Raw genomic sequence first — 18,103 nt, forward strand, 5'->3', positions numbered from 1 at the left:
TGTAAAATGTAAATGGAGCAGACTAGAGCATTTTTCTCTAAACAGTGTCAAGCCTAAGAATTCTATCTGGAAGAAGATCAAGAAGGTCATGCCTCAGAAGAATTATAAAGAAGCTTGGAGTTGAATAATTATGTTTGATGAAAAACATTCTAAGTCAAGATCTCTACAAGTCACAGAATTAGTGTTATAGAGAAGTCATTCGAGAACTCAGGAATTGCCTATCGAGAACTCAGGAATTGCCTATCGAGAACTCAGGAATTGTCTATCGAGAACTCAGGAAATGCTATTGGAGATATCGATAAGTCAAATACCCATTCGAGAACTCAGAGATATCGACAAGTATACATTCTTTAGAGAACTCTGAGTTATCGATAAGCCAAAGTCCATTATAGAACTTTGAGTTATCGATAAACCAAAATTCACTAGAGAACTCAGAGTTGTCGATAAGTCAAGTCAACAATGAAGTTTCAGAGATATCGACAAGCCAACATGCCTTTCGAGATGTCGAGTTCTCTACAGCTTAATTGGAGATCTCGAAGTGAAGAAATTTCTCTAAGTACAGAATTGCAGAACAGTTTAATATCCAAGGTTGCAAATCAACAAACAATTCACATAGCTGGATTGACAAGTCTACAAAAAGCAGCTTGAGAAATGTGCAAGATCAATGCCAAAGATTAACTGACAGAGGAAGATTAAAGTAAACACGGGATGCTAAAGATATGTTAAGCCAGAAATGGAAGATTTGCTTTTCTATAAATAGAAATGACAAGTGACAGTTTAGAAAAGCTAATAGCATATTTATTATCCTCTGTGTAAACCAGCAGTTAACTGAGTTATAAAGTTAACACTGGTCATCTAGTCAGTTGTAACAATCTAGATAGAAAATCCTGTATCCTCTCTCAAGAAAGGAGCTAAGTTCTAAAACAAGAACTTAGAGATTTTGTAGCAAAACACTGCTTGATTTTTAATATAAAATTAAGTGAGTTTTGAAGATCTTTATTTTACATATTTGCACAATTATTTATGTTTAACATCTATTCTACTAAATCATTGATAACAACCAACTGCTAAATTCTAAGTCGATCAAAAATTAAACATTTAAGCCAAAACACATTCACCCTCCCCCCTCTGTGTTGTATTCATATATAACATAGGTTTTACAGGTGCACAAGTGTTTAGCCTCCCTGTTGCATGGCTATATATATTAGATTAATCTATCTTTTATTTTAAATTTATGGTGCCTGTAATTTTGTCTCTTTAGATTACTGATACTATATTAGATATACTAAAGTGTTAGTGGTTTTTTTCATTCGGGAGTTCATGCATGCCTTGGGTATTTCTGACTAGATAAATTTATGCTCCTGTATTTGCACGTGGTTGGGCGTTTTTTTTTTGCTATCTATTTTTTTTAGCTGAGCAGACATTCTTATAAATCTTGTGTTAATAATCCATGTTTTGTATTTAGTTTTATTATGGTTGTGTCAGGTGGTTGCTGCTTTTGTTAAAAAAAAGTTCTTATATTTTGGCCCTTACTTTTGCTTAAATAATGATGACTTGATTTTTTTTGTAACGTACTTTTTATTTATTGTCTCATTTATGTGAGCTTTAATTTTTTTTGTAACGTACTTTTTATTTATTGTCTCATTTACGTGAGCTTTAATTTTTTTTAACGTACTTTTTATTTATTGTCTCATTTATGTGAGTTTTAATTTTTTTTGCAACGTACTTTTTATTTATTGTCTCATTTATTTGAGTTTTAATTTTCTTTTAAAGGGAGGAAAAAATAGTTTTTCCCTTCGATCTCTTTTTAACATTGCCTTCAACATAGTTTTTTTTATATAAAGTGTTAGTTCTGGTTTGGCAAGATTATCTTCTCATCTTTATTTGTGTAGCAGTAAAGTGAGCTATAGCATGTGGTTGTCAATATAGGTTGTCTAATGGAAAGAAATCAGGGGATTAAAGGGTGTTCATTTTTTTTATAGTATTGGCTAGTTTGAGTAATTGTTTAACTGATTTCTTGCATAATCTGTACAATTTGTCAATAATTTTTTTTAAGTCAATGTTTTATAAATATTTATATGGATTATGTTATGTCAGCTTCATGCTTCGTTTATAAATATTTATATGGATTAATAAAGAAATTAAATATGAAATATTATTGGTCAGAGATTGAATGATTTTGTCACCAACGGGATTAAATTTCCGTAAGATTGGATGATGTCAATAATGTCATTTGTGCGTTAACCAAACTACCTGGAAATCATTCTATCAATGCACTATAATATGAAATATTTGATTCAAATATATGGTTTTTTTATGATGTGTTCATATTTGTACAAAACTGTTATGTGTATTTTTATATTATCAATTAATTTTGTTGATATTGTAATTGATAATTATACTTACTAGTTTTGTATATTATATTCTTGATTTCAGAAATGTCTGGAGTTGACGGAGCTAGCTTGTCTGTTGGAAAGACTGCTGAGGCAGTGCCTAATGCGGCGACCCTTGTGGAGCCAAATACGGCTGTACCGGTAACCGCTCACGCGAAAAAACCGGTGAAATTCAGTGGGCTGGATTCAAGACGTGGCAACAAAAGATGTTGTTCTACTTGACCACGTTGAACCTTGCGAGGTTCTTAACTGAGGATGCACCTAAGCTGAAAGAAGATGAGTCTGATGTTCAGCTAGTGAGTGCAGTCCAAGCTTGGAACCACCCGGATTTCTTAGGTAGAAATTACATAATGAACTGTTTGAGTGACTCGCTATACAAGGTGTATAGTGTGCTGAAAACGTCAAAAGCTCTATGGGACTCACTCGACAGGAAGTATAGAACCGAGGATGCGGGTACTAAGAAGTTTATAGTGGCCCGGCTCCTTGAGTTTATGATGGTGGATTCCAAGAAGGTGGTTAATCAAGTTCAAGACCTTCAGATGATCATGCATGACATGGAAGCTAAGGAAATTGCCATGAATGAAGCCTTCCAAGTAGCCATTATTATTGAGAAATTGCCCCTGGTTGGAAGGACTTCAAGAACTATTTGAAGCATAAGCGTAAGGAGATGTCTGTAGAAAACCTTGTCCTAAGACTCCGTATCGAGGAGGACAATAAGAATAGGTTTGTTGGCTCTTCAAATGCTAATGTTATGGAGGTCAAGAAGAACTCCAAGTTCAAGAAGGGAAAACCAGACAAGAAGCCCAACTTGGGACCTAAAGCTGGGATTTCTAAGAAGAAATTTCAAGGAAAGTGTTTCAACTGTGACAAGATGGGTCACAAGTCAACTGAGTGCAGACTACTAAAGCGGAAGAAGCACGAGGCTCACATGGTGGATGATGTGGCTCAAGACATATCTGATATCAGTCTTTATGATGTGGTTTCGGAAGTGAATCTGATCGGCTATAACCTGAAAGAATGGTGAATTGACACTGGTGCTACTAGACATATTTGCTCTAGCAGGGAGTTGTTCCACACCTTTTCGCCAACTGAGACAGGAGAGAAGTTTTTCATGGAAAACTCCGCAACATCTGAAGTCCTTGGGAAAGGCAAGGTTGTGTTGAAGATGACATCTGGAAAGGAGCTGACTCTGAATGATGTCCTATATGTTCCGGAGATCCGAAAGAATTTGGTGTCTGGTTCACTGTTGAATAAGCATGGATTTCGTATTGTGTTTGAATCTGATAAAGTTATTTTGTCCAAAAAGGGAATGTTTGTGGGAAAAGGTTATGTAACCGAAGGGCTATTTAAGCTGAATGTAATAACTGTGAAGAATATTAATAAGAACAATAATTCTTCTGCTTACTTGCTTGAGTCTTCCAATTTATGGCATGGTAGACTAGGTCATGTTAATTATGAAATAATACGTAGATTAATTAACTTAAACCATATACCAACATTCCAAATTAGTTCAAAACACAAATGTGAAATTTGTGTTGAGGCAAAATTAACAAGTTCATCGTTTCAAACAATTGAAAGGCAAACAAAACCTTTGAATTTGATTCACAGTGATGTGTGTGATTTAAAATCAAATCAAACAAGGGATGGTTATAAGTACTTCATTACTTTTGTGGATGATAGTACAAGGTTTTGTTATGTCTATTTGCTTAAAAGTAAAGATGAAGCTATAGAGAAGTTTGAGCTCTATAAAAATGAAGTTGAAACTCAACTTAATGGAAAAAATAAAATAATAAGAAGTGACCGAGATGGTGAATATGTATCACCTTTTGGTGAATTCTGTGCAAAACACGGAATTATTCATGAAGTCACTGCACTGTATTCGCCTCAATCAAATGGGATTGTTGAGCTAAAAATAGATACTTGGAAGAAATGTGCAATGCGATTTTGCTAAGTTCGGGTTTATCTGAGAATATGTGGGGAGATGCTGTCATGTCAGCACATTATCTTTTAAATAGGATACCCCGAAAAAATCAAGAGCTAACTCCTATGAATTATGGAAAGAAAAGAAGACTTCTTATAAATTCTTACGAGTGTGGGGGTGTCTTGCAAAGGTTCTTGTCCTAGAACCAAACAAATTGAAAATCGGTCCCAAAATGGTGGATTGTATTTTTATCGGATATGTGCCTTATAGTACGACATATAGGTTTCTTGTGCATGAGTCAAAAATTCCGGACATACACAAGAATACTATAATGAAATCGAGAAATGCTTCATTTTTTGAACATGTATTTCCACGTAAGTCCAAAGCAAGTTCAAGTTCATCGAAACGAACACGTGAGACTAATTCTGAAAATAAATATAGTGATGACGAGGAACAAGAAAATATGACTGAACTTGAAACAGAGGATAAACCTCGTCGAAGCAAAAGAGCTCAAGTTGAACAATCCTTCGGGCCGTATTTTTTAACGTACTTGATCGAGAACGAACCACAGTCTTATTCTGAAGCTGTTCATTGTCCGTATGGTCCATTTTGGAAAGAGGCTATTAAGAGTGAACTTGATTCTATAATGCAGAATCATACATGGGAATTGGTGGATCTTCCTCCGGGATGTAAACCACTAGGATCCAAATGGATTTTCACTAGAAAAATGAAAGCCGATGAGTCCATTGATAAGTACAAGGCCCGACTTGTTATTCAAGGTTTTCGCCAAAGGAAAGGCATTGATTACTTTGACACGTTTTCTCCGGTGACGAGAATAGCATCCATAAGGATGATTATTGCATCATTGCGAAACCTTGAAGTGCATCAAATGGATGTAAAAACGGCCTTTCTGAATGGAGATTTACATGAAGAAATCTACATTAAGCAAACTGAGGGTTTTGTGGTTCCGGGATTGGAACATAAAGTTTGTAAGCTTGTTAAGTCAATATATGGCTTAAAATAAGCTCCTGGAGATTGACATCAGAAATTTGACAGTGTTATATTATCGAATGGATTTAAAATTAACGAATGTGACAAATGTGTATATGTCAAAGATACAATAGAGGGATATGTGATCATGTGTTTTTATGTTGATGATATGCTCATCGTTGGTAGTAATGACAAAATGGTGAAATCTACCAAAGACATATTACATTCAAGATTCCACATGAAAGATATGGGCTTAGCTGATGTGATTCTAGGGATAAAGATCCTAAGAACGTCAAGTGGACTTATGTTAAATCAATCGCATTACGTTGATAAGATTCTTGAGAAATTTAGTAAAGATGATTCTAGTGTGTCAAGAACTCCTTTTGATACGACTTTACACCTATCGAAAAATAAAGGCGAAGGTGTTTCTCAAGGAGAATATGCTAAAGTAATAGGAAGTCTTATGTACTTAATGAATTGTACACGTCCAGATATTGCCTTTACTGTTAGTAAGCTAATCCAATACACGAGTAATTCGGGTATGGATCACTGGAAAGCGATAACTAAAGTGCTTAGGTACTTAAGGTATACGCATGATTATGGATTGCATTACACGAGATATCATGTTGTATTAGAAGGGTATAGTGATTCAAACTGGATAAATGGTGTTAAAGGATCAAAGTCCACAAGCGGCTATGTTTTTACACTAGCAGGTGGAGCGATCTCGTGGAAATCTTCAAAACAAATGGTTGTGACCAAATCTACGATGGAAGCTGAGTTTGTTGCTTTGGATAAAGCAAGTGAACAAGTTGAATGGTTGCGCCAATTTTTAGAGGATATTCCAAGATGGGAAATGCCAGTACCGCCACTTTGTATACATTGTGATAGCACTGCTGCAATTAGTACAGCCGAACGTGTACTATATAACAGAATGTCGAGGCATATTCGTCGTCGACACAACTCCGTTAGACAGCTACTCTCAACTGGAGTTATCACTATTGACTACATCAAGTCAAATGATAACACTGCGGATCCGCTAACCAAAGGGTTAACAAGAGAGTTAGTTGAAAAATCATCGAAAGGAATGGGGCTAAAGCCCATAACAAAAGTTGATACAAAGGAAACCCAACCTTGTTGACTGGAGATCCCAAGATCTTGGTTCAATGGGACAACCTAACTGAAAAGACTTAGTGAGATCACTGTGGGGGTTTTACTCCCGGGTTCATTCATATGATGAAAATAGTGATAAAATACGGAAAAGGCTAAGTTATACTTTTAATGATCCTTATGTGTCGATATGTCGAACAAATAATACTTTTGTATTGTTTAAGAGATCACCTATGTGAGTGAAGTGGGGTCGCTTCAAGAAGGAATTGTGGGGGCTAATTCTGGGAAAAACTAAAGCTCAAGACCAAAATGGGCTTAACAGTGAGAACTGAACAAATATAGGAAAGACTCCAGTGGGGGATGTATCATCATTTCACAATACAGAAGGGCAGTTCAAGGTCACCGCGACTACTAAAATTCTAGAAATGTAAATATGTTCTTACGAGGGAAGGTTCAAGGGGTAACGTCTACCTATCATATACTGGTTTCTACCGTGACTTTTTATCTCCGTGTCAAAAGAGTCATTTTGCAAAGTAAATTTTTATTCATGTGGGGGATTGTTGGAAAATATTTGAATAAGAATTTATTTGCATTTATTTTATTTGATTTGTAACTTATGTATTTTGATTTTTTGTAACTCTTCATTTTAATGTCATGATTTTAATTTGATTATTAATTTTGATGTTACAAAATTGAATACTTTGTAAGTTACAAGTTCATTTCCCCTATAAAAAGAGGTCTTGCCTCATTGGTTTGGATACACAAAAAATACATACAAGCATTATTTTTCTTACATTCCTCTTAGAGTTCTAGGTTCTTATTTTTGTGAGATAGAAAGTAGTTTTTGTTCGGCTCGTAGAAGACGGGTCTTGTAGTGCTGGAGACTACCTTTGTTCGTTGTATTCTGGGAGACAGAAGCCGCATCACCTTCAAGCACATACAGAAGGGGTTAATCTGTTTTAAGGATAGCGTGGTGCTCACGTGCCTCGAACAAGTCTTTTGGTATTTTAATCTTGTATTCTTGATTTAAGGTAACTTCTAAATATTACTCCCTACAAAATGTACTAATAAACATTTGCAAGGATTATTAATTAATTATTATTTGTAATATATATAAATTTTATTCGAGTCGAGTTCAAGTTGAGTTCGAGCCGATTTCGAGTTAAACGATCCGTGTACGAGTTGCTCCACTTGGCTCGTTTACTCATCAGATCTTATCTTCATATTCAAGATCTGCTTGTTTAAAATAATGAACCGAACTCAGTTAGTTTAGAGGAGTCCGATCACAAGTTTTGTTCAAGAATAATTATGTTCATTTGCGGCTTAAAAAAATTATAAAAAATGCATTTTGCGGGATTAATAGAGAAAACAACAAGGGGTACCACCGAAGACGGCCGGGCACAAGCGCATGACACCACGTGTCCAACACGTGTGGAGTGCAAACTGTGGGTTAACTGCAACACAGGCATCACACTTCTCAATAACAGAATAGATTAGCCATATCCATTCAATACTGCTTTGGTTTGTACTGACATTATTATTTCTAGGATCACTAAATTTATTGTCTAGTCCATGAAAAAAACAGACAGCAGCATCGTTAGTCTGTCTATTACTCCTATTAGACAAGATTATCCATCATCTATATATAATCTTGATTACTTGGTGTTGAAATCCGAAAGCATCTTCTCCATTCTTTGCCTCAACATTTCCATCTCTGTCACTTTTTGGTGTTCTTCCTCAGCTCGTTTGGTGTTGTAAGCCTCAAAAAAGTCTTTGTTCTCTTTTTCCAGCTCCTTCCATACTGACATTACATTTTTCATTAGTTCTCCGTAACATTTGTTTACATTTCTACAATCACTAAGCCTCAGTACTAGCTTAGTTGCATACAAAAGCATCAAGCATGACCCTTGTAGTTGTATGTGACTGCTTCTGAATAATAGTGGTTGCTACACTAGAACCTTGATTAACAAATAATCTCATTTAAGGGACAATATAATTTTGATCCGAACATTAATAACACACTGTATTCTTAGCCTAGATCATAAAATTCTCTGCTTTTTTAAGTGTAATCATCTATCGACTTTTAATTCTAGTGTATATATGATACCTGCGATCTAAGAAGTTCATGACGACTAATAATATGTAGTACCTGTGGAAGTAACGACGGGTAGGATATTAGCATGCTTGGACAAGGCATCCATACATTCTTCCTTGCTCATCTTAAACAACATGCACTCTTCTATCAAGTGCTGTACCTGCAGAATATGTATATTTACTACAATGTTTAATTAACAGACCAGAAGAGTACTTGACAAACAAACATTTACCATGTGGATATAAGAAGCAGCTGATGAGTCCGACATTATCTCCTTTCTCTTGCACTATGAAATCTGGATTTTCTTAGTTTCCAACACCTCAAATTCTCAATCAAACAAAGAAAACTATAGAGAGTTGAGAGGGAGAGAGAAGCAGTAGTTGGTTGAAAAGGCAAGCAGTGTGATTACTTGAGTTTGACAAATGGGCAGGTTACTTTATACAAGAGGAGAGCTATTTGATTGTGCGCAAGAGTGTGAGTAAACTATACACTACTATATAGAGAGCAGCCTGCAGTCTCTAGAAGAATTTTATACAATTATGTATTATTCAATAAATTAATTTATGAAGTAGATTTGTAAAGTTTGTGTGCATAATAAAGTTCAATTACCTCTGCAAACTACACTGTGCAAGTGCATTTTAGTACAGTATAAAATAACAATTATAGTTTTGTAAATGAATTAATCTTTTATAATTATAATTATATCCTCGTGTGTTTATATGGGAAATTTTATAATCTCGTAAAAACTACTTATGTTAGTTAATCTTGGTAAACTAATCTCTTATATATTTATACAACATATAAATCACACCCCGAGTGATTTTCTGACCTACAGAATCGACTGATTGACACAATCGATCATAATTATAAAATAAATAATGATCCATGGGTAACAACACGTAGCACATGTCCACAGACACATGGCACCAATATGTCATCTTGTGACCCATTATACGTCAGATGCACTCATTCACGTGTCATATACATATTTAATCAGTCAAAATTAATTAAAACCAAAAAAGTAAGAAACGATTAAGAATAATTTGACTGATAGATATTAGTCGATATTGCACCGACAGATTACGGTCGATATTATGCAATACCGGTTAGAATCGATTAAATACCGACCCAATTTGCGTTCACTAAATGGTGTGTTTCACGTAGTGTATAAGCACATTTTACATATAACAGATAAATAGGTTTAACATACATAGTTACATATATATTACATATAATCATAGACGAAGTTTGAGGCAAAGTTGTAAGTTGTAGGATAAGTGGTGTTTGATATTCTAGTTAAAAAGTGATAGCAACAATCTCTTGTATAGACTTTTTTCAGTTTGTGGCATAAGTTTTAGTACTGCTCGGTTGGTATTTGCTGGAGCTGGACTATCTTTTTCTTTCCCTTTCATTTGGCACCCCTAATTATTGGCCCCCGATTAGTCTTTACTACATCAAACACCCTACCCTGAACCAAAGTACGAACCTTTTATTAGACGCCCCTGTCCCAAAATTCAATAGACTTTGTTCAGAAGATTAAAACAGTATAAGAAATTAACATCTAATTGTTAGCACATATTTATTATGCAGAAGAAATGTTAAGTTTCTTCGCAACCTCACATGAAATTTGGAGAATGCAACTGTCGCGTTGGTGAACACAGCTATCATGTAATTCAGTTCAATTTGACTTGTTAATCAGTACAATGCATAAGAAAGTGAATCAACGGAGAGAAGCACAAGATATAGAAATAGGTCAGTGTTTTGGAGTATATGTAAATTATTGAAGTAGTCCATTTTCTGAACTCATAGCAGTCATTCCTAGTCCTACCACTAACACTTCCCAAAACATGCATAGCTATATAATTTTAGGGTTTTTTCTAGCGCGTGTCCGGGGCACATCATAAGCACTAAAAATTATAAAATTGGCTCATTTTGATTGGTAGAAACTTTATAATGCAGAAGATCTCCCATTATTAAAGAGTAGAAGTCAATCAAATGTAGTTAAATATATGAAATTTAGTGCCTAGTGTGTGCACATGGCACACCACAGAAAATCCAATAATTTTAACATCTGTGTAACAATATATGTGCATCTATTAAAATAAAAGAAAATTTAAGCTTAAAAAATAATTAAACTAAGTTTTGTTAAAATACACCAACTTCTTTATCGGATGACTTGTATGCCAAAAAAAAACCTGCAATAGCAAGGTAAAGTTGAGGGTAAAGTTGAGGACTCCAAAATAAAGTATACCATAATTACAAAGTTCAAAAACAAGATAACCAAAGCAACTTGAGAAATCCATAAAATACCATGGTTCCATAATTTAAGGTAATATAGATATATTATATATTTACCTCTAGCTTTCCGAAGAAGTAAACAAAATATTTGATTGCCAGGTTAAAGCTTATATTTTTATTGGGAAGGCAAATCGCAAGCAACAAATGTTCAAGGAAATGTCAATGACTAGCAAAATACTCTAGCATAGCTTCTGTAGGGAAAATGCACATGGTTTCGACTTATTGGATTGATCAGTGTAGGGCATCAACAGACTGACCAAAAACATTTTGCTTCTCTACTAGTATTGCAAACCATGTACCACAATATAATGGTTCAAACTTGATAACAGATGGCGTCCTGATTGCAAAAGCTAGATGCCTCCAGAAAATGCAATAACATCTTTCAATTTTGGACAATATTAAGTTATATCTCTCATCTACCAACAATTCGTTAAAAATTAAACATTTATAAAAAACAGGGGGAAGAAATACAATTGGAGGATTACTGAATAACTATCTTTAGATTATTCCAATCTTGTTTCCAACGTCCAGGGCATCATAGTCAGGTGTCAACCGAACATATGCCTTCTTGGTTCCATCAGGCCTGAACAACACATAGATCCAGTTTAGCAAGTCGTTTTGAAGAAAAGAGTAAGAGCGTATATATCAGGTAAAACCCGTAACCACACGGTACAGGATACCAGAATAAAGTTAACACATACTAATGTATATACTTCGACAATAATGAGCATCCTAACTTCAACTGCTTATCAAAAAGATGTCTGATTCTGAGATACATATGATAATTAAATTAATGTCTGAGAAACAGGTTTATCATCATAAAGATAGTATAATAAAAATGGATGTAAAGTAGGGCAGCTTCCAGAACCTTAGCAAATAAGCTAAAAAAGCTTTGTACCACAATTACGCTGAAGAAATTTCAACAGGTAGCCTACATAATTAAACATATTGAGAACGGGGTGAAAAAACAATAAAGGAAAAAATTACTGATTTCTAAATATATCAAGTACCCATGCAGTCAATGCAATAATCCACTTACTGCTTAAGAACGACTAGTAAATGTCATATACATCTAAAATGAAATGAACTTTGGTTCATGCCTATATTCTTAACAATATTAAACTTTGACCGTATCATAACCATGTGCAATGTAGGAGTGTGAATCAGGTCTTTCAAATGACATGTGACACAATTTAGTGCAATAGATTAATAATTTACAGTAATATTCGAGTAATGTTAACCTAAACAAACACACACAAATTAGCTAAAAAGCTGGACGTTTATACCAATTTGCAGTAACAACATTGATATATACATATCAGTAGTAATCATCAAATACAATTGATATTATACCATCAGAATAATGTACGAAGGCAGCAGACCTGATCAATGTATTAACTTTCTTGGTCTGAATGTCATACATCTTTTTAACAGCATCCTTTATTTTCTTTTTGTTAGCACGAATATCAACGATGAATACCAGGGTGTTGTTGTCTTCAATTTTTTTCATGGCCGACTCAGTGGTGAGAGGATATTTGAGGATCTGGTATTGATCAAGCTTATTCCTTGGAGTTGCACTAATGCGGGGATATTTTGGGTTTCTGTCCTTGGTCAATGTCTTTGGGCGATGGAATGTGACCGAGGTACGTATCTTTTTAACTTTCTTAAATTTTGCAGAGCCAGACTTCACTGCTTTAGCAGCTTTTAGAGCATGTGCCTTGGCATCAGACTTTTTAGGATCCACTGCACACAGTAAAAAAAAGAATAATTGCAACATAGCATGATGAAAACAATTTATTCAAAGTCATCTTCCTACTTAAATGAAAAGCAATGTCATGTAAAATAAGCAGGTCAGGCAGCAGGTTTGGAAAATGTTGACACAAAAATTAGGGGCCGTCATGCAATAAAAGCAACATACAATATACTGTAACGAACATTGTGTTGGCAAGGCACATACTGACAATTGCATTCTGCAGTCTAAATCAGTCCAGTAATTAATCCCATGTTGCATAACCACCTTCTACAATGCTAGCTGTGAATCAATTAACTTTCTACTCCGGTAACAACGTATTCCAGAAATTATCTTGTTTTTACATAAAAACTCTGATTCCTTCGGTATTTTTCTCAATTTATCACGTTAAATATTTAGAACCGTGAGTAAATTGTAGTTTTCATAGTATAACAATAAAAGAAAAGAAATTAGTAGCATACCTTTGGCTGGCGACATGATTGGACAATACTATCAGCAATCCTAACAGAATCAACGAATTACCTGAAAGATACGAATTAATTGAGCTGGTCTAAATTTTATAAATTTGCAACAAAATCAATTTAAAAACGAGATTGTTATAGTATAACATGATTACTAAATTCATTGAAATGTAGATTAAAAATATGTGCATGTGCCGCATATTAGTATATGTAATTGTTAAATATGAACCTGTGATTGTGAAGCTGCGCCGTTCTAGGGTTTAGAAGAGGAGTGAAGACGGAGGTATGTAAGTTATACACACTCCCCCCCCCGTGTTTGGGCGGGTCGGATCCGGCATTTCTAATCGGGTGTACCAGAAACGAGGATTAGGATTAGGACTGGTAAATGTAATAGTACTAGTATACTACTGATTTTCCTATTAATTTTGGCCAAAAGCCAAATACTAATACAAAGAAATATTGGGATATTCTTTATGCTAATATTGTAAAATTGACTTTTTTCATTAATTTCATCAATTCGTTAACTTCTACTCGTAATAATCATGTGATTTATTAATTTGATTTTTCATCTCGGATACCCTATTATTAAATAAAATGTAATAAAATTGATTTCAATTTGAAAAACAAATTTCATATTTGAATTCTTTGCGAAATAAAACATAAAATAGATTTTTAGATCATATAAATGGAGTCAATATGAGAGAAGTATTAATGGTCAAATTTTGATTATGAATTTTAAATATATCTCACTCATTTTAACTATATTTTACATGATTGAAAGGTTTAATTCATGTTTTTTATAAAAATTTCAAATATACAATTTGTTTTCTGGTCTGAAATCAATTTTATTACATTTTACTTAATACATGGGTAGCCGAAGCGAAAAAATAAATATACAAGATTTTTTGAGAGGATTACGTCAATTTTTATACGTGAAAAGCCCCTCAATCCATTATTATTATTTGTTTTCTTGATTAAGTTTTTTTTCTCGATAAAACCCAATTTATTTGGGTTTAGTCTCTTCTTATTTGTGAGAGTTTAGTTTAGTTTGGAGTGTTTTGATATTCTTCATGTTCAGAATTATAGATATGATTAATTTCATGATTTTATTTAAGGGATGAGAAATTTCATGGGTCATATCTACGATTGCTCAAAATACAAATCAATACATATATTACTATCTTATTCAAAATATCGCTAGATTGTGTCTAAAAAACGACAATATGTTTAAACTTTTATCAATTTCAACGGTATTTGTAAATGTAGCATGACTTTTCACTATTGAATTGATTCTCATTTTTTTCAAAAAAACATTTTAGAATAATCAAATTATAAAGTTTTTAATATAGTGAAAAAATGCAAAAGATGGATTTTTTTTTCTAGCAATACTTTTGTGGGCACGAAAGAAACATTTATATAGGATAGTTACATTGTAACTATTTTAAAAAAAAAAGAAGGGTAAACTTGTCTACAAAATATTCTCCCGGTGTGATTAATACTGATTAAAAGCATAGACGACTTCCACAAGTTCAAGAATGTATATCTCCAGATTTTTAACTAAATACTCATTCACATGAATTTAAGAACACTACACATTCACATGGGAGTCAAGGTTTCGATTGCCATTAACTGACCACAGTAACCGAACATCCCCTTTAACAAACTGTACAGCCATTAACTGACCACAGTAACCGAACATCCCCTTTAACAAACTGTACATAATAATCGAGATTTTATACATACGCAGATCGGTTTTACAGCTACAATATGATATCCACGAGTTTCCAAAATCCGAAACATGTTTCCAATGAACAGATAACCCTAATTTTTCATGGAAACTATTGCAATATGTTGCCAGACACTTATAGGTAGCTTCTGTTCTGATTGGAGAAACTATTGCAACCAATCAATGTTTAAAGAAAAGCCAAACTAGATAAGTGCCCGGGAGAGAAAGTGTATTCAACATAATTCTCACATATTCGACATAAACGTTTTCTAAAAGTAATGCAAAACATGTAAAAACATAATATTATAATGCTTGTGAAAACAAAAGCTACTCTATCTGTAAATGTGCAAAAGCTAGCTGCCCCGAGATTAGAATGAAAAAATATCTTTTGATTTGCAACAATATCAAGTTGAATCTCTCATCTAGCAACAAAATAATCATATTGACATTTATAACAATAACAAGGAATGAAATACAACTAGGGTCTAATTACTGAATAACAATCTTTAAATTATTCCAATCTTGTTTGCCACGTCCAGGGCATCATAGTCAGGTGTCAATCGGACATAGGCCTTCTTGGTTCCATCAGGCCTAAATCAACAAGACATATTCAATAAGCAAAGCCTGTTGCGGAAAAGCATCCCGGGGTACTAAAATCAAGTAAGCTAATATATACTGTAATATACCAGTTGTCACAATTCACATATCCCACCAAGATTACCCACATTTAAATAAAACAGATAGTAGGCAGATTTTTGAAAAAATTTCTGACCCGCATTAAAATTGTTGCATAACCATTATCAAGGATTAAATCAAAAACCACCACTAGACTTGAAAATTTTAAAAATATTTCTGACAGACCTCAACAATCAAACAGATAAACTGGGTAGGACCATAAACCTGAAAAATAATACACTTGCAAGTGATATTCAGAAGTATCAAGTATCCCATTCAGACTGTGTGTAGTCATAACAGTAATCATCTTACTGCCTAGTGGTTGGGAACCACTAGTCAATGATGATCCATAAACAGCGAACTTGCAAGGAATTGTTCAACTTATCTTCTTAATACTATAACAATAGTCATTTCATGTGCAGAGTTTACATAAGAGTGGATACCAACACATGAAATGCAATATCTTAATACAGATAGAACAATGCAAGTATTAAGTATAAATACACAGAAAAAAACACAATCAAGTTGGTATGAACACATGAGAGTATGTTAAAGATGGCGCTTAAATTTAGCAAAAAAAAAAGAGTATGTTAAACGAAAGCGAAATCTGCATAAAAGTAGGCAGAGAAGATGGATACTAAAAAATTTTGCAGTAAGAATACTGATATAAAAAATTACTAGTAGCCATAAGAAAAAGTGCAAGTAAAGAACAAGAAACTACCAATGCAGAAGCACAAAAATGGGATAAAAATTGCTAAAAGCCAGTTAACATCAAGAACCAGACTATTACCTGATCAACGTATTGACTTTCTTGGTTTGAATGTCATACATCTTTTTAACAGCATCCTTTATCTTCTTCTTGTTAGCACAGATAACAACAATGAAAACCAGAGTGTTGTTGTCTTCAATCTTTTTCATTGCCGACTCAGTGGTGAGAGGATATTTGAGAATCTGGTATTGATCAAGCTTGTTCCTAGGAGTTGCACTTATGCGGGGATATTTTGGGTTTCTGTCCTTGGTCAATGTCTTTGGGCGATGAAATGTGACCGAGGTACGTATCTTTTTAACTTTCTTAAACTTTGCGGTGCCAGACTTCACCGCTTTAGCAGCTTTTAGAGCTTGTGCCTTGGCATCCGACTTTTTAGGATCCACTGCATGAAGTGAGAAGATGCTTAATTTTTCAAAAAAAAGAAAAAGAAAAAAAGAGCACATCAAGAACCAGTTTCGTTCCATGTCATCTTCGCCCTAACATAAACATCTCCTTATTGTAATATATGGAGAATTAATTACATCAATTGGTATTTCTATCATCAACTATGCAATTAAAGCAACAAATAGTTCCAAATAGGAGTACGTTGATAAATATATCTATTGCACACAAGTACCTGCATAACCATCCTTCTCCAATGCTAACTCAATGAAAAAATTTCTCTAGTTCTCTCTTGCAATATATGTACTGTCCCATACAATCATGTTTCTTTTGACATCATTAATTCCTTCAGTATATCATCCTCACATCATACATGTCAAAATTTAAGAGCTAAAAAGGGTAGCATGCCAGCAGTAAACTACAGTTTTCCAGTAAATAACCTCCAGCAAACCACCAAAAACTTACATCAATAGGCATTTCAAGAATATAGCATTTGATAAAAATTATACCAGCCATACCCATCTCGAACCCATACCAAACCACGGTAATCATATCAATTCTAATATTTGCAGAAAAAATATAAACCATTTTCGGTTAATTTAAATTATCATGTTACTCGTGTACACTACAAACCCGAAACATACACATATCGACTGTGGCATTTGTAACATATAATAATCAAGGCAAATAATCAATTTTATACATGTTAGAGCATCAAATGTACAGACTAAACTTAATAAATTACTAGGCAAAAACAATAAAAAATACAAATTAAATATAAGAAATTAGTTACATACCTTTAGCTAGAGACATGATTGGAGAGGACAATCAGCAACACTAACAAATCGAAAAATAACCTGAAAAAAATGAATTAAAATATAAATTAAGCTAGTAAATATTCATACTTTGCTACAAAAGACAAGAAATTGATAAAAATGGAGGTTAAAAATATAAAATAAGAAGACAAATTATTCAGATTTATATTCATATATGCATATATTTGAACATAAACTGTGAGAGATGAACCTGTGCAGCTGCGGCGTTTTAGGGTTTAGAAAAGGATGAAGAAGGGGAGTACGTAACTTATATACGCTTCGTTTTATTTTTACTTTTTTACCCCTCCCTCGTTCAGGGCGGGTCGGATCGTTAAAAAAACATAATTTTAATTTTAGTTAAAAATAACTAATTTTGCTTCACTGAAATCAGGTTACGAAGTTAAAAAATTAATTTTTTGGTGACATGCAAAATCTGCTAACATTTTTCAATAAACCCTCGACCGACTGATTGAAATATTCAATTGTATTTGTAAAATCTGCCCCTTATTTATTAGTTTTCCATTCCATGTTTTTAAACGATACAATTATTAACTAATGAACCAGATCGGTTTGCAAAAACAAAATCGTACATATCCTAAATGATGGCCTACGATTATTATTATTTCTAGAAACTGTTTTTACTTTTTATAGTTAAAAAAAATTATGTCATTGCCTAAAAACGTTTTGATCCTAAATTTGGGGTTCCGTATATAGAAAAAATC

The 18,103-nt window shown here is 33.7% G+C and overlaps 2 protein-coding genes across 2 annotated transcripts; both read right to left on the reverse strand.

Moving 5' to 3' along the window:
- Window positions 1–11,167: 11,167 nt before the first annotated feature.
- LOC141720609 (large ribosomal subunit protein uL23-like) lies at window positions 11,168–13,390 on the reverse strand. The gene is made up of 4 exons (XM_074523113.1): window positions 13,245–13,390; window positions 13,016–13,076; window positions 12,187–12,547; window positions 11,168–11,387 (listed from the first exon to the last, which is right to left on the reverse strand). Exons 2-4 carry the CDS (start codon window positions 13,029–13,031, stop codon window positions 11,303–11,305), a joined length of 462 nt encoding a protein of 153 aa, XP_074379214.1. The 5' UTR covers window positions 13,032–13,076; window positions 13,245–13,390; the 3' UTR covers window positions 11,168–11,302.
- Window positions 13,391–15,029: 1,639 nt separating this feature from the next.
- Window positions 15,030–17,686, reverse strand: LOC141720610 (large ribosomal subunit protein uL23-like). The gene is made up of 4 exons (XM_074523115.1): window positions 17,593–17,686; window positions 17,364–17,423; window positions 16,207–16,567; window positions 15,030–15,332 (listed from the first exon to the last, which is right to left on the reverse strand). The coding sequence occupies exons 2-4, from the start codon at window positions 17,377–17,379 to the stop codon at window positions 15,248–15,250; spliced, it is 462 nt and encodes a 153-aa protein (XP_074379216.1). The 5' UTR covers window positions 17,380–17,423; window positions 17,593–17,686; the 3' UTR covers window positions 15,030–15,247.
- Window positions 17,687–18,103: the final 417 nt, after the last annotated feature.

Source organism: Apium graveolens, chromosome 4 (genome assembly GCF_009905375.1).
Source record: "Apium graveolens cultivar Ventura chromosome 4, ASM990537v1, whole genome shotgun sequence".
In the NCBI taxonomy this organism is placed as follows: Eukaryota; Viridiplantae; Streptophyta; class Magnoliopsida; order Apiales; family Apiaceae; genus Apium; species Apium graveolens.

Excerpts from the sequence above, each read along its gene's own strand:
- LOC141720610 (XM_074523115.1), bottom strand. Across the intron at positions 15,333-16,206 it reads AAAGTCAATACGTTGATCAG|GCCTGATGGAACCAAGAAGG; the intron begins GTAATAGTCTGG and ends TTGTTGATTTAG.
- LOC141720609 (XM_074523113.1), bottom strand. Across the intron at positions 11,388-12,186 it reads AAAGTTAATACATTGATCAG|GCCTGATGGAACCAAGAAGG; the intron begins GTCTGCTGCCTT and ends TGTGTTGTTCAG.